This window comes from Trematomus bernacchii, unplaced genomic scaffold, assembly GCF_902827165.1.
Source record: "Trematomus bernacchii unplaced genomic scaffold, fTreBer1.1, whole genome shotgun sequence".
NCBI classification, from domain to species: domain Eukaryota; kingdom Metazoa; phylum Chordata; class Actinopteri; order Perciformes; family Nototheniidae; genus Trematomus; species Trematomus bernacchii.
Genome location: NW_022987469.1, coordinates 2,239,616 through 2,262,842, shown reverse-complemented (window position 1 = coordinate 2,262,842; position 23,227 = coordinate 2,239,616). Strand labels below are relative to the sequence as shown.

Genomic DNA, 23,227 nt, shown 5'->3' with positions numbered 1-23,227 from the left:
AAAGTATTGAGCAGATATGTGTGGCCTACCAAGTCTGTAAGACTTTGGGGTTTGTAGAATGCTGAATAGTTTGTGTGTTCGGTGGCCTTTCATTGTTGTATAATTCTTACATTTAAGAATGTGCCGTGTGTCCACATCATAGACTGTATATGGTCCACATGCCATTAAACTAAGCATATAGACACATCACACCAGCCATACAAAAAGGGAGTGTTGAAAGACAGACAGCTGTACTGCAGTGCAGTGCATGCTGTGAGACCTGGAAGCAAATAGTGGCCACTTTTTTTACTCTTTTATAAATAACTGTCAGAATTACAATTTAACGAACTGTAACGTTAGAGGGCAACACTAAGCCATTGCAGCGTCTAGTCTACCGAATCCAAAATAAGAAGGAAGAAGTTTGGACCACCCTTCCCATGCTGTGTTCCTATGCCCTCCCCTCTATGGTCTATGGCCCTCCCTCTTGCGTTCCCTGCTGCCGCCATTTTACTGTGGTCTAAAGTGCGGCGTCGTTAGGCATCGAACCGGGACGGGTCTTCCTACATTACACAACTTTTTTTTAAATATATTTTTAAACCTGAAACTGGTAATTGACACCACATACTTTCTTTCGTTATTCATTAAACTTCAGTGTTGTACTATAAAAGTTAATACTACGGCACAAAAAAGCCGACAACGACTAGCTAGCGAAGGCTAACACACCACTAACGATAAGGTCGCGAGATATTGGTGGTTTTGGTAGGCCTCTGCTATGTAGCATAAGCTAAAAATATAATTGAAATAAAAACACAAACACAATATAAGAGGTGTTAAGGCGGGTGGGTTAAACAGCAGACATAAAATCCATTGTCATATGTTCTCCACTATTTTATCTAACATTAGTCTTTGTTGCTCTTCATACAGTAACGTTATTGCTTTCCTTCTCTGCTGGGAATCGTTGGTAGTTCGCTCCAGCTAACTCTGAGCTACTTTTTAAATTTATAAACAGTAAGTATCTGATTGTTGTCTTGACTGTTTTGTTTTTTTAAAGCTTTCACTTTAAATACTTTAAACTCTCTGTTCTTGGTCACGTTAGTGGTCTCAGATATCTTTACTTGTAACGTTAAACTCACAACCTTTTCATTTGGGGCTACAGGAGAAATTTCGTTATTTGGTTTACTAATATTTTGAGTCAGTAACTTTGTAAATCATTATTTGTTTATCGCGTCATATCGCGTATAAGTACTATTTAGCTTCGCTACAGTTTTTTTCTTCCTTAAGATGGAAGCCAGAGTTGTTGTTCAGGTTTATCAGTGTCGAACTGAGGCCTACATGTCTGGTGAAAATAAACAATCCAGGCCTGGACTCTCGAAAAGGGCAGATTCAGTTGTTCTTTATTCTGAATTCGATACTTGAAATATATAAACATGGGTTAATAATCTAGTCAAATAGAGTCTGTCCACTGACCTGGACTCTTGTTAAAACTAAACTCATCTGCAGTCATTATTGATTGTATTGTGTCTCACTCTTTGCAGAAATGTCCAACTGTCACCTTTGTATTTGTGAAGAACTATCTGTCTCTTAATAACACTTTGTTTCAGTTCCCTGGGGGAGTGTTTTTGATTCATTTTTTAGGTTTAAATCCATCCTCTTGGCTCTTTGCGGGAATCCCTGGATATGGATAGCATTCCCCCCCATGAGAATTCATTGGCAGAAGATTTTTTTTTTCTCTTCAGCATTGGTTGAAAATCTCTTAACGGCTTGAATATCCTGTCAATTTTTCTTCTATTACCATCACCCAAATGTCACCAACTCCAAGAAGAAGCTGAGGATTGTTTTTCCACCTGCCATCCACACCCTTTTTGCTAAGCATTTTTGGAGATCAATTTTTTTATTTTCTGTCAGTTTATGCCCCCCTATTTCTTTATTTTATTAATTGCACCAATTAATAAAAAAAAAATAAAAAAAAGTTCCCAAAGGACTCTATTGCATCCACCTTCAGTTATGCTTAGCAGTCTTGCGGGATAAAGATTTCTCAGAGTCTCAGAAAAGGGATGTCGTAGGAAGACAAGTGTCTCTGGACGAGCCACCCCTCTTTTCCTATTATCTCACGGATCAAGTGTTCCTTCAGGACTCCATACCACCAAGGAGACACCCCACCAGCAGTGAGGGATACAACTTCTCAGCCACCTCAGGTAATTATAGCAACATCACAATTGGCTTGTAAGTACAGATGGAATAGGAATATAAGAAACATGTGTTACTGGTGAGCTTAATTCAAATGTCTCACTCCACCTAAAGTCATCTGATAAATGTATTTTGATTTAAATTATATTACCATAATGTTTACTTCACCACATATGCAGTCTAGTAGTTGTCAGAGAAGAAAGCATATTTGTTAATAGTTTACCAATTTTATGCTATGTGTTATTATAAATCATTATTTGTAATATAATTCAAGGAAAGTACTCTGCTCCTTTAAAAAGACATTGCTTACCTTCTGCACTCCCGAGCCTCCATTTTTCACATCATGTAATAACGCAGGACATTGCATTGAAAACACTACAATCGGTCACACTTTTCTATCAGATAACCACAAGAAAACCCATTTGGTTGTGTTAAACCTGAAATGCTTGTGCGGTTAGGATATTTGACTAAGGTCCAATCAGGAACTGGTAGTTGGTATGCTTACTAGATTTATTTAATTTTGTAATATGAAGAAATCTGCCATGTATAGACTCGATATAAAACGTTTAGTAAATGGATATAATGTAGTAGGATAGGATCTCTGTTTTTGATTGGTTTCTGTGCTTCGTCTTGTTGGCCCTGAATAGAATCAGCTGCTGGGTTTATCACCTCCACCACCCGAGGCATCCCCGCATTACTATGACCAACCATGGAGATGACTGCTACTTCTTTTACTATTCCACCTGCACTAAAGTGAGCAACGTTTGTGCACAAAGCTCACATTTTCACACATAGCCTGGTAACAAGAAAAAAAGAGTAGGGTCTTACTGTGTTTCATGTATCATCCAGGGAGACAGCTGCCCATTCAGACACTGTGAGGCAGCTATGGGCAGTGAGATCGTCTGCAACCTCTGGCAGGAGGGACGCTGTTTCCGTACCGTCTGCAAGTTTCGCCACATGGAGATCACAGTAAGAAACATTTAAAAATATTGTTTTATAATTCAGAAAGCTCAGTAATGTCTCCTTCAAGGTTTGCCCTCTCTAGGCTCATTGGCCTTTGACTGGCCTTCAAAAAAGGTTAGAATGATGGCGCTTTTCCACTGCAGGGCCTCGCTCGGCTTAGTACGGTATGGCTAGGCCTCGTTAGGCCTTGTTAGGCCAGGCTCACTTTATGCTGCGTTTCCATTACAGTTTAGGAACTGGGGTAGTATCTATAGTAACGCAGTGTAGGCGGAGCCGTGACGTCATCTTCAATGCGAAACACAAAACCAACATCAGCTGTTAGCCCTCAGAGCTCACAGCTCCTCATATCTGTTCAGAAACTATACAAAAGTTAAACAAGTACAAACCACAGACTGTCTGTGTCATGGTGAATACAGTCGCTGGTTTATTTATGTCTGTAGGCCGTTGTTGTGAGTGTGGACGGTCGGAGCATATACAACGTTAGCTTAGCCGATCTCCATTCAGAAAATACGCATTTTAAAAGGTTTTTTGCCTGCCGTCTGTCTGCAGTCTTGTCAAAGCATTAATTCATGGTTTTTACTAACCGGTATCAGTATGTTGTTACTTCGGCATCATTTTGAAACGTGTATTACAATTAAATCACGGTAAAATATGTTCATTTTGTTGTAGTTGCCAGCGATTCTCTCACTAGCTTAGCATACTCAGCCCGGTTGTTGGCCCGGAAAGAACCTCGATTTTGGAGAGCCAGAAAAACTGAAAAAGTACCTGCTAGCCGGATCTACGCCTAGTGGAAACGCAACCAAAAACGGGCCGGGCACGGCACGCTTAAACCGCGCTCCGCGCTGTAGTAGAAATGCGCCAATAGTCTCCCTGTAAACCTGAGTTTACCTGAACACTAAGTGAACTGTGAAGTCATCACACAACACGCTTGTCAGTGTGCAGTATTACAATAAACAAGGTCCATTAAATATCTGCATTACTATTAACCTGCATTAATCATCATTTTAATAAAAAATAAACAAATGTTAGCATTTTGTTGGTAAGCTTCATGTGATTTTGAGTGCAGTAAAACCAGGTGAAGCTCCTTTCTTCACTGTACATTTCTAAAACCTGCATTACATCTGAAGGTGTGCCTTGAAGATGAGGCTTATGTAATATGGCTCTTCCTCCTACACATCAGAGTAATAACCACACCTTTGCAGGCCAAAGTCAAAGGCCACACACTTTTAATCTTCTCTGTTTAATCACTATACCATATTTTGCTTTAAGGAACAAAATAGCTAGCTAACGTTTACTATTGCTAAATAGGTGGCTCTAGATCGAAGCTTAAAAATAATTACTTTGGATAAGCTTGCTAGCTGTAGTACTGCCGCTCTACAAAGGAAGTACAAACACACAATTATATAATGCAAATATAATAATGGCAACATTATGGACATGCGTCTGATTGAGATGTGATTTAATCAACATGTTGCTAACCTTTTTAATTGAAACAGAAAAACCGGAAGGAGATACCTTGTTATTGGGAGAGCCAGTCAGCCGGCTGCCAGAAGCCACACTGTGCCTTCTTCCATGAAAGGCCCCGCTACATCGAGGGCATGTTTGTCCCACCGGACAAAAGTGAGTTTACTTTTCATTAACAAACACACCAAAGGTGTGTTCACACCGGATGCGATGAGGCGTTGAGAATATCAGCCAGACATCACTGACGCTGTTGAATCAGAAAACCAAAACAGCAGCCGTTGGCTCTGGGAGACGGCCCACAAACCTCACAGTTCATCATTTCTGTTCAGAAACAGGAGAAAAGTTCTAAATGTACATACCACTGAATGTCTATTGCATGGCGAATACAGTCGCTGCTTTAGTGATGTCTGTATGACGTTGTTGTGAGTGTGGACGGAGCAGCTTTATGTTGGCTAAGCCTGATCGATCCGATCTCCATTCAGAAAACAACATTTTACAACATGCCTTTTTGTGAGCACACTCGCCAAACCGTTTTTTACTAACGGTATTAGTTATCTCGTTATCATTTTAGGTAGAATAGGAAGATGAAACCCTCTTTAATGGTCACAAATACATGCACACAGTGAAATTGGACCTCTGCATTTAACCCATCCTAGTACTAGGAGCAGTGGGCAGCTATTGTACAGCGCCCGGGGATTTTGAGTATTTCAATTAAATCACAACAAAATATGTTATTATTGTAGTTGGTATCTACATAGAGATAAGCTCGCTTGCCAGCGTGTCTTGTTTGAGTGATTGTAAGGATTCGCATCTTGTCCGCTGTGAACGCACCATTTGAATACAAATGTTGAGTGGTTTAAGACAATTTTACATTCAACTGAAAAAATGAATAATAACTGATTCTCTCAGGTCTAAGCAAAGCCGAAGAACAGCCACATGAGGAACCAGCTCCTCCGCCAATTGCCCCCCTCCCCACTGCAGCCAATCCCCAGCTCAGAGGCGTGATCAAGACAGAAACTCAGGAGCCAGTACCAAGCCCCACACACCCACCAGTGGTAATTAATCCAGCAGATGATGACGAGGATGAAGATGGTGAGCTTGATTTTATCTAAAAATTGCTTTTTCGTCCCTTTTCTTTTCCTCCTTCTGGGAGAGGATATATCAGTCGTTATCAATCACATGTCTTTACTTTTCCAGACCAGTACTCAGAGGAGGGAGAAGATGGAAAGGTTGGCCTCTCTCCTAGAAAACTATCCAAGTCAGGTGAGACTGACACACCACATTTGGAATCATTATTAGTTAACAAAGCTGTGCTACACCATAATCTGTGTGGAATTTAAAGGTCCCATGTCATGCTTTTCCGGTTATTACCCGTCCCCTTGTGTGTTATGTAGCTTTTTATTCATGTAAACGGTCTGCAGAGTCACAAACCCTCAAAGTACACCCTGTAGCGAGTAAAACTCTAACACAGAAAATACCTGTCTATGCTGCTCCAGAACGCCTCGTTGGAGATTTCTCTTTTTCCATTGTTTTCTTCCTGAGTAAAGTGACGTAACGATACCCAGGTCCAAATGGACCAATCCGTGGAGCTCCTCACACACACACACACACACTCAGCCTTATCTTTTCTCAGCCGCGCTACTCTGTGGAGTTTCGCCGGCACACACCTTATCTTTTCTCAGCCTCGGCTCCGTTGCTCTCCACTCACAGTTCGCCACACACTCACGTGTGTGTGCTCAGGCTGAGTTCCTCGGTGTCTCGCTGTCTCGCTGTCTCGCAGACCCCATGCAGCAACCAGGAAACGACACCAGTAAGCCAGCTCACACTGTCCGCTCCTCGAGCGGAGCAGCGAGCCCCGCAACGTCCCGCCAACACGTCACCCAGACCCCACGCAGCATTCTCATCTGTTTGTCATTACTGGCATCCTTTTCTGGTTGCTAACAAACGCCATTGTAACACATAAACACACATCGGAGCACAGTGGGCTCATAGGGAGGGGGGGGCAGGAGCTCCAACAAGCCGTTTAGGACAGAGAGTGAATACACATACTATAGAGATGCTGTATGAGAAACCAATGTGAGTTTGGAACATTGAACAATGTAAATCTATTCTAGTAGACCTCAACAATGGAATTATGATCAGTAGAAATGGCCATGACATGGGACCTTTAAGGAATGATTATGATTTGACGGTGTAATGTTGTCTTCACACTAGACTCACTGAACTTTGGAGTGAGCACCTTGGAGGAGATTCGGCTTAGGAAGGCCCTGAAGGCCAGCATGAAGAGAACTGGTTACCCCATCCAGAGTGCTGATACTTCATCCAACGGAGAGAAAGAAAACATCCAGTCATTCTTCCGACCAGCCCTCTTTGAGACTGGAGATGGTAAACATTGTCAGAATTTCAGGTGTTAGGATATCCAACTCTGCATCATTCCTGCTTCCAGATTTACGCATTTTATATTTGTCTCTGAAGATATATGTCCCTAAATTATTATGAATTTGATCAGAAAAACACTAATGGCATAAACCTTTTTATGTATGATCAGTTTTTAAGAAAAATCAGTGCCAGGGGTTGTGCTGAAAATAAAACGATCCAGAAAACTTTGAGGCTAGTTTGAATGTTTAGTATTATTGTATTTGTTGGACAAAACAAAACAACTGTAATATTGATATTGAGTGATAAATTAGACATAATAGGCACAGGATTGTTTTTGACCTTATACACTCCAAATATATTGCTCATGGTTGCTATAAGCAAAATCGTACTTGGCTCTGTAACATTGGTTTACTATTAATAATGTTTCAAATGAACTCACAGAATAATAACGGTTACTTTCGAGTTCTAACTCGAAGTAAAGTCAATATCACTTTATTCTAAACCAGCACATGGTCCCTCTCTTTTAGGCCCACTTCTCTTTCAAGAAACTGGGAGACCCAGAGGTAGTGTGGCTGAAAGGCTTGGGAAGAAGATGCCCCACAGCGGTAGATGCCCTCTTGTTACACACCTCAACAGATTAAGTGCCGATGCTCATAATAGTAGTTTTCAAAGATTAGCAGCTCATGACTTGTTCTTGCTGTAGATATGAACAATGGAGATGGTGTTCCACTAAGAAGAGGTCTGGCTGGGCGTCTGGGAAGAATTGTGGATGAGGAAGAGCCATTAATGCCCCCTCAAAAAGGTTAGTGTTCAGGTCAGATCTATTAAGGTGGGCAGAGCACTAATGTGACTGATGTGTTTGTACAAACAGAATGAAAAATGTATCTATTAAAACATTTAATTTCTTCTGCTTGTACAGCTTTGAAGCCAATTAAGGACAGACTTGGATTGCCCGGGTCTGTTTCACCCACCAAACCAGGTAAGAAGTCGGACAAATATATAAAGCTACAACTGTTTATAATTTAGTTTGGAAAGGAATTAATTATGAATATTGATGAATACATAGTTTTCATTGTCCTCTAACCGTCCCTACAGCGGAGACCAACGTGGAGTCAAGGAAAGCTTCTGAGCAGATCCGCATCAAAACTCTGGAGGAAATCAGACAGGAGAAGGCAGGAAAATCTCCGTCCCAGAGCCGTAAAGCCGATCCTGAAACCGACATACCCAAACCGACCAAGAGTGCTAAGCGAGCTAGCACCATCAAAAAGGATCCCATTAGCCACATCAAAACCTTCTCTGAGATCCTGCATGCAAAGAAGAAAAGGCAGGAGGAGCAGGATCAAAGCCCCACCCTCAAGAAGGCCAGGCTCAGTGTAGAGAAAGCTGCAGGCAAGAGCCAGGGACCGTCTGACACTGTGGCTGCTAGTCCTGAGGCAGCAAACCTGGGGGAGCTTAGAGTGAAGACTCTGGAGGAGATCCGCATGGAAAAGGCAGGCAGGAGTCCAGCTCAGCAGTCCCTGGAGGCTGAGAACAAGAAGAGCTCTGATTCTGAAGAGACTGATGCTAAAAAGCCTCGCCTAGCCTCGTGCATCAAGAAACCGGCTCGGCAAAGTGAGAAAGCACACACATTTATCGTTTATCCCCGTTTATTGGCAGAAGGAATGTTTGCAGAACTGTTGATCATACCTACTGCTGTAAACTGATTAACGCATTTGCTATCGCTCGTTTTACACATTTTTGTATTTCTAAAATGTACATTATGTTGAACTCGGCAGGCAACGGAACAACAGAGAAGAGTGATGAAGTGACCAAGAAGACAGTGAAAACTCCCCCTGCTGCTCCTGAGGTACAGTGTGTAGCAGATTCTGCAGTATTGGCTATGGTTGCTTGTTATTCTGTGACAACTCCACCTGACGGTTATTTCCTGTTTGTCTCTAGGCCAGTGATGCCACCAGTAACAATCTCAAGGTCAAGACCTTTGAGGAGATCATGCGGGAGAAGCGCCTTCGCAAGCAGGAAATGGAGGAGCAAGCCCAAGGCTTGGCTGAAGCAGAGCCTTCTCAGAAACAAACCACTGAAGGAACCTTGAAAAGGAAAGTTCCTGCTAAAGTCACTGTCACGTACCAAGGCTCTTCATCCCCTGACTCTACCCCTTCAACCCAAAAGCTCCCTGTTAGTAAACCGATCCCTCTCAAATCCAAGGCTGGTTCCCCTCTGAACAGCTCGCCTCCTCGTATAAGACCTGCTGCCGTTACAACTGCCGTTACAACTGCATCATCAAGCCCTGTGACTAAGAGCTCTTCTCCACTGCAAGCTGAGACCAAGTGTGAATCGCAGAGCCCCGGCAGCTCCAGGGAGGTCCCAGACAAAAACACAAGGAGTCCCACTTCACTTTCGCTAGCCAGGCAGGCCAGAGCCGCTCCACAGGGTGCTACTTCTGATATAACACTGAACAATTATCAGAAATCCCCAGAACACACTGCAAACACTAAAGGTATTTTATCTTTAACTGTAACATATACTTTCTTTTGCAGCCATGTTTCTGCTTGAGCCTAGAGCTTCAGTGATCCTTCCTTAAATATTATAATAACACTTCACACAGAGAAGGTCTCGGTACAGCTTGGATTCAGTCATATCAAAGCTTGAAGTAATATCTGATTTATTTAAGCTTATTCAGTTGTATGATCCCATCGTTACTATTTGTAACCATTGGTTCAGACAAATTGCAGTAAGGAATAACTACCAAATCTTCATCTTGGCTTAACTCACACAGACAACCAGTCAACTCACGTACGGCACACTAAGTGTGAAAGATTCTGAGGCCTTTGAAAATACCAAACGGATGACAATAAAATAATACATTTATACTTTACTTCATATGAAGATCAACTTTGCCACAACAGGAACCCACCTAACCCCTGTATTCTACCGGGTCCGTCTGCACCACGTTACGGCTGCGCTGCGGCGTTCACCTCAATCGCGGCCACTCTAGTCAATGTGTGTGTTTCCACCAGATGCGCTGCGTTGCGTCCCAGAAGCGTCTCGGCGCTGGGCTCCGCTAAAAATAGGCGGCTGCAATAGCGCCGGGCAGGAAGTGGACCGGTCAGAGCATCCAGTCAATCCCCAAAGTAGACTAATTTTGCAGACCCTATCCCTCCGTAGTCTTTCAAGTAGGAGGAGAAATGCCAGCGTTCTCCTCCGGTTTACAGGCACTGTGTCAATTATATATATAGAATAATTATGATGATGAATGCATTTTTTTGCCACTAAAATACAGCAACACATCTTTGATTCATGTCGTTTATAACTGGACTATTACAATTATTATTAACTTTGTCTGTACAAAGTAGCCTGTCCAAGAAATATGCCCAAATCAACAAAAACTGCGAGCCGGCACGCAAGACGCTCCACTCCTGAAACGCGCCCGGTGGGGTTTGCCGCTGTAGGAGGTCGGAACAAAACCGCGGCGCAGACGGACCCGGTGGAATCCCGGGGTTAGACATGACGGCTTAATTGTGGTATGGGATTTTAAGGAACCTGGTGGTTTGGTCATGGAATAGCTGGACCTCAAACAGGGTTTGTAGACAAGAACATGTGTGTGGCAGATCCTCTGCACAGGTGGAAAGGGCTACAAAACACTGTGACTGGAACTTTTGTCTCCCTTTCAGTGAGGCCAAAGCTGAATGTGAAGCCGTCTGTCATGAAGCCTGCAGTGCAGCTGAAACCAGGCCAGAAGAGAAGAGGGACGCAGCGCTCTGCTGTTGCTGCTGTTAAACCCCTGAACAGCGGCCCCGCAGTGCAGGAGGGGCCCCGGCAGGAGACAGCATGCAGAGACAGACAGGTAGGTTTACACGCGCCAGTAACTAGTTGCTATAGCCATAACCAGGGGTGCACATAACTGGTATGCATGCGCGGGCAACAATTTGAAATGCGTACTGTCACAAAGCGCATTTGCGTACCGACGAGTCGGTCTCCGTGTGCACAGACAGGGCTGCTGTTAACGTCGGTCTGTACAACGGAATTGTGCCAAAACTACGCCAACCGGCTGCGGAGGGAGACTCCCCCCCTTCACTGGAGAACTGCGCTAAAACAGCTGATCACAACGTTCACGCTCTGTGGTCACGAAGTACTCCACTAGCCCCCCCCCCCGTTGACGTTCGCGATACAGAGGGCTTCATCAAATAACTTCGAGGGGAGCCAGAAGTTGGAGTACCAAACACTGACTCCAGGTACTCATCTGAGTACCTCACTGAGAAAGTTATGTGCATCCCTGGCCATAACGTATCTTAAAGAATTTGATTTGGCATGTTCCATTTTTGCTTTTGTATTCCTATATATTTCCTCTTGTATTTTTATTCGCATTCATCTTTTTTATTCACGTATTTATATAAGTTATTTCTAATACTTGCATTTTATTTATGCATTTCTTCTCATCATGTCCTTAATGCATTTCTAAGTGATTTGCTATGCCCATTAACAGTGTTGGTCTTAATAATCGTCTCTGGTATATCTGGTCCTTTTTTTTTTTTATTCGGCTTTGTTATTGAAGTTTAAGGGGGAAATAATTACAGTTTCTGTGTGATGTCAGTCTGTTGGGAAATCAAAACAACCTTGTGCATGTAATGACCTATGGTTACTTTTGATCCATTTTCAGGAGTCCCCTCAGTCCAATGCAGAGGCTCAGCTGAGCGCTGCTGTCCCCCGCAGTCCCAGCACCCTACTAGACTTAGGGTCGGGCTGCAGCCCCCTGACAGAGGAGCTCCAGACTGTCCCAGTGTTCACACAGAGCCAAGAGACCCCACAGGCTGTCAGAGACGCCTGTACCGTCCCCCAAAGGTAAAGCTCAGACTGGTAGTGTAAGACTTCACCAAGCAAATGTCTGTGGGCAGGCGTCAGGAGTGATATGATAATATTAACATTATAGGAACCATTTGTAACTGTGATAACAACTTTATTTACAACTTGTATTCACGTGAATTTAAGTATTTTATCTCTCCTAAAGTGAGGGGTGTGACATTCTGATTAACCCTTTGGAGTCCTGGGCTAATTTGGCCGTTTTCGCATACTTTTGATTTGTCCCCATTAAGAAATGTTTGGCATGTCAATGTTTGGTATCTTTTTTTTAAGGACAACCTCACCTATATAACCTGATAGTTATTTCTTTCATTTTGAGATACTATATGAACATTTTGGACCCAAAATCTCAAACAAACGTAAAAACGGATTTTGAAAATGATATTATTTTTGATATAGGTAACACAAACATGCACAACGAAACAATTTGAAAGCTGGAAATATATACATGGGATGTCACTATGATAATGTGAAAGTTTGATGGAGGTAGCATAAACCTATATACACATTTTATGAACAAATAACAGGTGTATCCATAGGCGTTTTTTCCTCATTTCTCAAGTTCTGTCAACAGTGACACAGTAGGCACAACAAAACATTTAAAAGCTTAAATAATGTACATTGGATTTAATTCTGATAAGGCAAAAGTGTTATTATAAATATAATACAAATATATATATATATATATATATATATATATATATACACATTATGTACAAAATCATTTTTTTCTGTCTTTATCTGTGCCACGCTTCAAAGCCGTTTCTGTCAACTACGACACAGAGGGCAACATCACAGGCTCCTCCTCCTCCATGTCAAAAAACAAGCTTATAGCTTGACTCACGTTCAGAGTTCTCTTCATCATAGTTGAATCTTCAAAACTCTAAATCTATCTAACTATATTTAAATTCTCAATGTTTGTCTGTCACTTTACTTCAATCGCCGTCTCTCTTCGTATATCTTCGTCTCTCTCCATTTCCCGCCGTCTCTCTTCGGTTCCCGCCGTCCCTCTTCGTCTCTTTTCGTCTCGTTACGTATCACTCCGTTTACCTGATTACCTCACCCCCTCCCTGGTAAATACATCCTGTTGAGCAGGATCTACAGTTTCCAGTATTTTCCGTTTCGTAAAATGATAAAATGCGGCGAAGATATTAAAATATGTGCTTCCATTGTTTATACTTTTGAAATATATTTGTATTAACTTTATATCATCGTATCTCCGTGTTTACTGGGTCTTTTTGCATGAAACAAAGACTGGCATATAGTTTCAAGCCAATACTTTCGACGGAAACACACGGCAATGTTGGTCATGTGATCTGATCACGCCGGCGTGACGGTCGACTCCAAAGGGTTAAGAGCAACCAGTCCAGTCTGCTACATTACATAGCATTTTATTTAACAAATACATCAGTGTTTAATGCTCTCATAAGGCAACAAAATGTCAAACGTTTTTGACAACTTTTCCAAATAACACAATAAGTAATAATAAGTCAATTTCTATTAAGTAATGTATTTCAGTTATAAATACTGTATCTTTGCCCATTTATATCTGACAATCCCATTGAAAATGGTTAGATTATTGTTTTCCCGCATATTACATAAATAACAGGCCTTTCTGTACCTTCAGCCCAGTCCTGAAGTCCCCCACACAGCCAAAGTCACGGAGACTGAGCGCAGCCCGCACCACCTCCACCTCCAGCACTGCTGCCTCCACCTCCGCCGTGGATGACTTTGAGGAGCTGATAAACGAGTTTACCGACGACCATCTGGAGGGAGACATGGACCCTGGCATCGAAGAGGATGACCTGCTGCAGGAACTCTCAGAGATGATTGACAGCTGAGGGCTCAGTCAAGCACAATCAACCCCCTGCCCCGACTTCTTGCTCACAACCATGTCTTGTTTTCAAGAAGTGAAGACCATCACCATATCTACCATTTAAAAAAAAAAAAAAAGGGAAGACGTTTTCCCTGAAAGCTTCAACTTGTTTTAAGCTTTAGGTTCGTATTGGTTTTTACCTTTGAAATCTCCTTTTTCATTTCCTGCCAATATGATCATCTGCTTACACCAGGGTTATTCTGCAGAGCTTTGACTCTTTCTTTATCATGTCAGTTCATGATCATTGTTAAACTTTTCAGCTCTTGAAAAGAGAAATTGAAAAAAGGTTGGCTCTGGGAGATATTGTTAATAACATCAGTTTGTCAGCAATCCTGGATGATGTTACATTGTAGGAATGATGAATGTGTTATTTTTAGAGGGAAGTCACATCTGTATACTGTGTATGCCAAGGGAAGAGCAATCTGGGTATGTGAATAATGAATACTGCTGCACTAAAAGTAGCCTTCCCCCAATTTTGTTTTTTTGTTTTCCCAGATTATGACATTTAAATGTATTCATTTTAATTTAACAATGACAACCCTGTGTCATCAAAGCTCAGATCAGAGCCTGTGAGGAAGATACTGAGTTCATCAGTCATATAACTATCTGGAACAGGTGTATGTGTTCATAGATTTTCATAGATAGAGTGCACCTTCTGCCAGTGGATGCTCTTTAGCGTTTTTATAATGTTTGACTGAAATGTATTTTTATTCAGTGGAAATACCTTTAAAACATCTATTCTGGGATAAAAGTGTGTATTAAAGTGCTCTCTGGGCTTTGTTAAAGAACACCTCAGGGACTGATTCTGATGTTTGTATGTTCCCAATATGATTGACAAACAGTGTATTTGAGTTCAACAATGTTGTCTTTAGTTTTCTTTTCTCTTTTGTGTTTGCATTGGCTTATTAATGTGATGTGAGAAAAGTTCAACTTGTTTTTTAGTCTTAATACGCGTTTGTTCTGTCATGACCCTTTCCCACGAGCTTACTGTTAAATCACTTCTACATATTACTGTGTAAATAAAAAGTGCTTTTAATGACGTGCTGGACCAATTATTTTCAAAGAGGCCTTCAATACTTAGTGCCAGGTTTTGGGAATCAACATCAAGTGTAATGGAATGTTTAACTAATTACTTTTTTAATTCAATCTGTGTTTTAACACCACATTTATTGTAGGTCTATTTAATTCCAAACAAAAAACCCAGAGGTTAAGGTATACATTTGAGATTACAAACCACAATATAAGTAATGGTGTTAAAAATATTGTACTAATGTACTGATGACTGCTAATCCGATGTTTTAATGGATGTGTTTCTCTTCTCGGTCCACCTACACTCCACACCAGAGTCTCATGTTTGCCAGGTTCACAAAGGGTGTTAACAAAAACCTTAAGGTAAATGGAGATATGGCTTATTTCAAACTTAATGTAGAATGAAAATCAGCTCCTGAACAATTATTGTAAGTGCATTGTAATATACTGAAATAAAAGCAGTAAACATATCTTAGTTTTCTAACCTCTAACATTCAAACAAATCAGAATGTTAATTATTTTTCCAACAATACTGTCAATAAATCTAACTGATATGGAAAACTGTTTCTTAATGCCATAAATTGGTTGAAACAACTCAACACTTAAAAGACATCTTGCATTCATTTAGAGTTGCTGAAGAAGGGTTCAATAGGTCTAGGTCCTCCCTGCAGTCTCTGGATTTCCTTGCTCTCACTGAGACCTGGATTACTCCATCCAACACAGCCACCCCAGCAGCTCTCTCCACAGCATATTCCTTCACCCATACACCCAGACCCACTGGCAGAGGAGGTGGCACTGGTCTCCTGCTCTCTCCCAAATGGAGCTTTTCCCTCTTCAAACTACCTAACTTTACTCCTTCCACCTTTGAATTCCATGCTGTTACTGTAACCCATCCTATACAATTAACCATTGTTGTTCTCTACCGTCCACCAGGCGCCTTGGGGGACTTCTTGGAGGAATTAGATCATCTCCTCTCACACATCCCTGAAACTGGCCCTCCCACTGTACTTCTCAGAGACTTCAACCTCCAGACAGAGAAGATATCTGAATTAACATTTCTTTTAACCGCCTTTGCTTTCTCACTGTCTCCGTCCCCACCACCTCATAAAGCTGGCAATGTCCTTGATCTCATATTCTCAAGGAACTGCACTACTTCTAACCTCTCTGTAAACCCGCTTCACACATCCGATCACTTCTTAATTTCATTCTCTCTACCCCTTTCCAAACATAACAAACTAATCTCTTCTCATTCTGCACCTGTCCGCCGTAACCTTCGTTCCCTCTCCCCCTCTACTCTTACCTCATCGGTGCTCTCAGCCCTCCCTTCATCTGACTCGTTCCAACTCCTGCCTCCAAACTGCTGCAGAAACTCTCCTCTCGACTCTTTCATCCTCTCTGGACTCTCTCTGTCCTCTCACATCTCGGCAGGCTCGTCAGTCCCCTCCTGCTCCCTGGCTAAATGACGCACTGCGTGCTAATAGAACCATCCTTCGGGCAGCTGAGCGCAAATGGTGGAAATCCAAACACCCTGACAACCTCCTAACCTCCTCTCCTCTTTCTCATCTTCAATCTCTCAGGCAAAAAGCACTTTCTTTCAAGATAAGATCCATTCTTCCTATTCCAATCCCAAAAAACTATTTTCTATCTTCTCCACCCTCCTCGAACCCCCCAAAGCCCCTTCCCCCTCCTCCCTTCTTCCAAGCGACTTTGTTAACTACTTTGAAAAAAGGTTGATGATATTCGCTCTTCTTTTTCCGACTCACCTTTACTCACCACTGGGTCACCAGACCCTCCCTTCACCCACACACTAACCTCCTTTTCCCCTCTCTCTCCAAGTGAGGTTCTTACCCTCATTACCTCTGCCCGTCCTACCACCTGTCCTCTGGACCCTATCCCCTCAAACCTCCTTCAGACTATCGCTCCTGATATTCTACCGTCTCTCACCCATTTCATCAACACTTCTCTAACTTCTGGTCACTTTCCAAACAGTCTCAAGGAGGCAAGAGTAAACCCTCTCCTAAAGAAACCCACTCTCAACCCGTCCAATGTTATAAACTACAGGCCTGTCTCTCTCCTCTCATTCCTGTCTAAAACACTTGCACGCGCTGTCTTTAAACAACTCTCCTGTTATCTCCATCAGAACAACCTTCTGGATCCGCACCAGTCTGGTTTCAAGGCAGGTCACTCCACAGAAACTGCTCTCCTTGCTGTCTCTGAGGAACTGCACACTGCTAAAGCAGCCTCCCTCTCCTCTGTCATCATCCTTTTGGACCCGTCTGCTGCATTCGACACGGTGAACCATCAGATCCTCCTTCACACTCTCCAAGAACTTGGAGTTTCAGGCTCTGCACTTTCCCTCCTCACCTCATACCTCGAAGAACGCACCTACAGGGTAACTTGGAGAGGGTCCGAGTCTGACCCTTGTCAATTAACTACAGGGGTCCCTCAGGGCTCTGTCCTTGGTCCCCTCCTCTTCTCTCTGTACACAAACTCGCTCGGATCAGTCATTAGCCCACATGGTTTTTCATACCACTGCTACGCTGACGACACCCAATTAATTCTGTCTTTTCCCCGTTCTGAAACCCAGGTCGTCGCACGCATCTCTGCTTGTCTAGCGGACATCTCTCAGTGGATGTCTGCTCACCACCTCAAGCTCAACCTTGACAAGAATGAACTGCTTTTTCTTCCTGGAAAAGATTGTCCCACTCTTGACCTAACAATCAACATCGGCCCCTCTGTTGTTTCCCCGACTCAGACTGCAAGGAATCTGGGTGTGACCCTAGATAACAAACTGTCCTTCACTGCAAACATCGCTGCTACAACCCGCTGCTGCAGATACACGCTATACAACATCAGGAGGATACTTCCCCTCCTGACCCAGAAAGCGACGCAACTTCTGGTCCAGGCTCTCGTCATCTCACGCCTTGACTACTGCAACTCCCTCCTGGCTGGTCTACCTGCATGTGCCATCCGACCTCTGCAGCTCATCCAGAATGCAGCGGCTCGTCTGGTCTTCAACCTTCCAAAATGTTCCCACACCACACCGCTCCTCCGCTCCCTTCACTGGCTTCCAGTAACTGCTAGAATCCACTTCAAGACACTGGTACTTGCGTACCATGCTGCGAATGGATCTAGCCCTTCCTACATCCAGGACATGGTTAAACCATACACCCCAGCACGTGCACTCCGCTCTGCATCAGCCAAACGGCTCGCTGCACCCGCACTGCGAGGGGGACCCAAGTTCCCATCAGCAAAAACACGTCGGTTTGCTATACTGTGTACTTATATAATTCTGTTTTCTTCAAGCTTGTATCTTCTTGGTCGAATGCACTTATTGTAAGTCGCTTTGGATAAAAGCATCAGCTAAATGCAATGTAATGTAATGTCTAGAGCCATGTGACTATAGAGGAAAAGGAACATCACTTTGTTGGCTCTACCCATAAGCAGTGGCGGAGCTGGGGGGTGGCAGGGGGTGGCCGTGGCCACCCCCAGCTGAATCCTGGCCACCCTATTGGCCACCCCAAACACCCTCACCACGGGGGCCCAAACTATTTTGGAACATTAAGAAAAAAATGTTTAAGTAACCTTTCATCATTCATCAAGAATTAACATTAATAGGACGTTACATCGATAATGTACTCACTAAACTTACAATTCATTTAAAGGGGACCTATCATGCAAAATGCACTTTTGTACGTCTTTTATACATGAATATGTGTCCCCGGTGTTCCAGGGAACTCACCAAGTGTCAGAAAACACAACCCTCTCTATTTTCCTCCATACCCAAATCTCTAAAAAAGGGGCTGCAACGGATCTGATACAGACTGATCCAGATTTGAACACTTCTATGTCGTCACAGAAGTGGCGCTACGGCTATTGGGCCAACTCTCCACCTATCAGGGGAATGTGGGGTTGGGCCACGGCCGGCCATTGCCGCTCGAAAGCGCTGGAGACGCTGTAGTACATATGCCAGGCCTGTAAGTGGCGCTGTAGTCTGCCACAAAAGCAGCGAAGAAGACTTCCCGCCCATAGTTACCATGGTTACCCTTCTGTTTATTCTCCGCTGTGGCTTTCTTTCTCCCTCCCCGAGGCAAGCGTTTGCTCCCGCTGCTTTAATTCAATGCAATCCCTCCCCATCGAGGCAAGCACTGTAATTCTCTCCGGTTAGTCCACCAGCAGATGACAAACACCCACCTCTCCGCCTCTTCCAAGGAACGAGGGGACCGTGCGGCAGAGTTTCAGTTTCTTTCGCCGGTCAAGATGTCCGTTAAAGTTGAAATCTTCCGGACAAAATTAGAAAAGTGCCGGTCAAAGGTCTTCTTTGTTATTTATTGAGCTTTAAAACAAATGAATAACGACTCTATAGGCCTATAATAATATAATAAAACCATAGACTGTATATATAAATAAAACACGGAGGACGGAGATCTTTTTTTCTCTCCCTATTGACTTGATCAGAGCACGGCTTCCCTCTCCTGCAGGGGGGGCGTGGTCAGCTGCAGCTCACAGAGATCAGCCCCGTAGACAGCAAACAGCACATAGAGCGAAATGAGGCATGGCTAAAATGCATGATCTGTTTGGTATTTTGAAAACAGAAACGTATAAATATACCTTATATAGGTATGGCCCTACAATATATCATTTAAATATAGCATGATAGGTCCACTTTAAAGCATAAATGAGTCGGTTGGGTTCTGGAGGTGTGGTTACAGCAATTGTGCTTGGTTGGCGTGGCCTGTGCCTGGTGGTGGGGCCCAATGTGATATATTTTCATGGGGCCCAAAATCCCTGGTGTGTATGGCCAGAGGGCAGGACCTATAAACACATTTACTACCCAATAGCATTGTGAGGCTGAACAAAAGGACCTTTTGACTATGTAAATGTAGTCTTTTAAAAAAAAAAAACATTTACTGACTTTTTTAGGATAGCTTAAAGTAATGTTGTAAAATTACAACCGGGGGCCTTACAGGGTTAAGGGCTATTGTTTATTGTTATTTACTTTAAGATGTTTATTCTTAACCAATCATTTAATTAAAAAACTCTTATTTAAATTATGTGTGTGTGTCTCTGTATTCCTGATGATACACTGAGAGAATGAGCTCATAGTGCTGCTGATCACCAGAAGCTAAACAGTCTGTATATTGCATTACATTTGTATAATGTAAGCTTCGTTGATACTTTGCCTGCGGGAATACGAAAAAAATAGTTAGATATACTGAATATTATTTGATCTATTCCACCACTTAATCCCAAATAATGTAGAGGTGTGTTGTAGGTGCCTTAAATAACCCCTTATTTTCTAGTGAGATGTATTTTTATGTTCATATAATAGTGATTTCAATGCCACCCCAAAATGATCACTGGTCCCATCCTGGCCACCCCACTGAAAATGTCCTGGCTCAGCCACTGCCCATAAGGACCCACCGTGACACGGGTGTCACATGAACTTGAAATGTTCTGGAAAGTTCCTTATACAGCTTTAGCCTTGTTTTTATCTCATGAAGTCCCTAAGTGACACACACTGAACAGTCTGGTGGGTCATGGTCCAGGACATGTGATTTTGTGTTCCCATAACGAGGGGTTACGTATGGTAACCCTTGTTATATAAGCACAGGCGGAGCCCTCTACTGGACTCTATGGGTACTACCTTATCATGCAAGCATTCACCTACTGAGACTTCTATAGACGTAGCCGGCCCCGGGGCGGGCCTAACTGAATGCGCGCGCATCTCACCGTATAAAAGGAGGCCTCGCCTCCTGACTGTCATCCTACACTTCTCTTCAGCGAGCGGTATAGGACAGACAGTGCCCCGAGTAGAGGGCTCCGCCTGTGCTTATATAACAAGGGTTACCATACGTAACCCCTCGTTATATCTCTCACCGGCTCCCCGATGTATGCACGCACTGTCGTCCAACAACACCGTTCCACCTGTCCCTGACCGGCTTTAGCAGCCGCTGCGCCTCACTCACCTCTTCCTTGGTTGTAACCGAGGAGAAGTCCGGGCTGCGGCTGACATAGCACACTCTGACGTGCTTACCTAAAGTGTGCTCGGAAACAGTGCTGAGGGCTCCCCCCCGTCCGCCTATAGGCAGACGGAGAAAGTCCCCAGCCCTGTATGGGTTCACTATGCACCACCTCTCCCGAGTCCCTAAGGAGCACGGGGAGAGCGCAAGTGCCCCCATGTCCCCCACACTCAGACACTGACCCCGTGCAGAGTGTGTGCGGACTATAGTGTGGAGGGCTCTCCCCTCCTGCCCCCAGACAGGCGAGGCGAGCCCTCCAGCCCCGTAAGGGCCCAGTGCGCACTACGTCCCCCGCGACCCTCCAGGGGGCCCGGACAAAACGTAAGCGCATTTACGCCCGGGGAGGGGGTCAGATGCCCACTGACCCACAGCCCCCCCCCCCCTCCTCACCAGTCCTGTTGCCCCAGCAAGTACAGACGAGGAGAAAGAGCCAGACATGTCCAAGAGATAACACTTTATGAAGGGGCCTGGCGTTGACCAAGACGCCGCCGTGCATATATCCTCCACACTCACACCGTTGAATAAGGCTGTTGACACAGCCACAGCCCGTGTGGAGTGTGCACGGACCCCCGCGGGGCAGGCTCTCCCCGCCTGTCCGTAGGCATGTGCAATGCATTCGCAGAGCCAGCCTGCCAGGCGTTTCTTGGACAGAACTTTCCCGGTCACCCCGCCCCCGAATCACACAAACAGCTGTTCACGCACTGGGCAGAGGAGGTGCAATTTAGCTTCCCTAGCCCCACTATGGGGTGGAAGACTAAAACCCCCTAACTGAATAGCCCTCGACCTGAACGCATTCCTAACCCCTAGATTCCACCGGGTCCGTCTGCGCCGCGTTGCGGTTTTGGTCCGGCCTCCTCCGGCGTCATACCCTACCAGGCGCGTTTCAGAAGCATTTCAGAAGCGGAGCGTCTTGCGTGCCGGCTCGCAGTTTTTGTTGATTTGGGCATATTTCCTGGACAGGCTACTTTGTACAGACAAAGTTAATAATAACTGTAATATTCCAGTTATAAACGACATGAATCAAAGATGTGTTGCTGTATTTTAGTGGTAAAGAAATGCATTCATCATCATAATTATTCTATATATATAATTTACACAGTGCCTGTAAACCGGAGGAGAACGCTGGCATTTCTCCTCCTACTTGAAAGACTACGGAGGGATAGGGTCTGCACAATTAGTTTGTGTGTGTGTGTATATATCTATATATATATGCTATATATGCTCTGAAGATTCCACTTCCTGCCTGCCCGACCTTACGTTACGGCTGCGCCGCGACAAAAATAGGATTCGATCCTAATTTTAGAGGAGCCCTGCGCCGAGCCGCTTCTGGGACGCTTCTGAGCCGTAACGCGCCGCGTGTGGTGGAATAGCACCCATTGACTAGAGTGGCCGCGATCGCGGTGAGCACCGCGGCGCAGCCGTAACGCGCCCTTAACGCACCGCAGACGGACCCGGTGGAATCTAGGGGTTAGGCTCTTGGGCACAAAGGAGGGGTTCGGTCTGAGTGTCGCCCCGCTCTGGTCACCCCGAATCAACAAGCAACTCGGGTGCACCGACAGAGCGGTTAACTCGGACACTCTCTTGGCTGACGTTAAGGAAAGTAGCAATGCTGTCTTCCACGACAGTGCTTTCAGGGAGGAGAGGTCCAGAGGCTCAAATGGTTCTGTGACCAGAGCCTCGAGCACCAACGGCAGGTCCCACTGCGGGGCGGAGGTGTGCACTACTGGGCGCAGCCTCCTGACCCCCTGTAAAAACCGCGACATCAATGGCTGAGAAAAGGCTGACCTGCCGTCAAATCCCTCATGGCAGGACGAGATGGCTGCTGCATATACTTTCACTGTAGAATGAGCAAGCCCTCTGTCCACCAGTAACTGTAAGTAGGATAAAATAGAGCCCAACTCACAAGATAGGGGCTCTATTCTCCACTCCTCACACCATCGCTGGAATCCCAGCCACTTTGGCCTGTAATGGCGCATTTCCACCGCAGGCCTCGCTCGACTTAGTACGGTTTTGTTAGGCCTTGTTAGGCCCAGCTCACTTTAATGCTGCTCTTCCATTACAGTTTAGGAACTGAGGTAGTATCTATAGTAACGCACTGTAGGCGGAGCCGTGACGTCATCTTCAATGAGCACCCCAGAAAAACAACATCAGCCGTTAGCTGTTAGCACTCAAGCTCACAGCTCCTCATATCTGTTCAGAAACTAGACAAAACAAGTACAAACCACAGACTGTCTGTGTCATGGCGAGTACAGTCGCTGGTTTATTTATGTCTGTATAGGCCATTGTTGTGAGTGTGGACGGTCGCAGCATATATTGCGTTAGCTTAGCCGATCTCTATTTAGACAACGCGCATTTTAAAAGGTTTTTTTCGCCTGCCGTCTGTCTGCAGACTTGTCAAAGCATTAATTCATGGTTTTTACTAACCGGTATCACGGTAAATCACGGTCAAATATGTTCATCTTGTTGTAGTTGT

At 44.2% G+C, this 23,227-nt stretch overlaps 1 protein-coding gene across 8 annotated transcripts; it reads left to right on the top strand.

Annotated features, from left to right (window-relative positions):
• The first annotated feature begins 484 nt into the window (after positions 1–484).
• Positions 485–14,743, top strand: zc3h11a (zinc finger CCCH-type containing 11A). Of its 8 annotated transcripts, none has more exons than XM_034144690.1 (18): positions 485–586; positions 904–987; positions 2,111–2,174; positions 2,814–2,919; positions 3,016–3,135; positions 4,626–4,749; positions 5,503–5,685; positions 5,791–5,856; positions 6,808–6,978; positions 7,500–7,577; positions 7,676–7,774; positions 7,892–7,951; positions 8,068–8,583; positions 8,748–8,818; positions 8,911–9,466; positions 10,641–10,813; positions 11,627–11,808; positions 13,454–14,743. In XM_034144690.1, the coding sequence occupies exons 4-18, from the start codon at positions 2,866–2,868 to the stop codon at positions 13,665–13,667; spliced, it is 2,667 nt and encodes an 888-aa protein (XP_034000581.1). In that variant the 5' UTR covers positions 485–586; positions 904–987; positions 2,111–2,174; positions 2,814–2,865; the 3' UTR covers positions 13,668–14,743. The 8 variants fall into 8 exon arrangements, with proteins under 8 accessions (XP_034000581.1, XP_034000563.1, XP_034000556.1 ...); XM_034144672.1 differs by having other exon boundaries at positions 1,581–2,174; XM_034144665.1 differs by having other exon boundaries at positions 904–2,174.
• Positions 14,744–23,227: the final 8,484 nt, after the last annotated feature.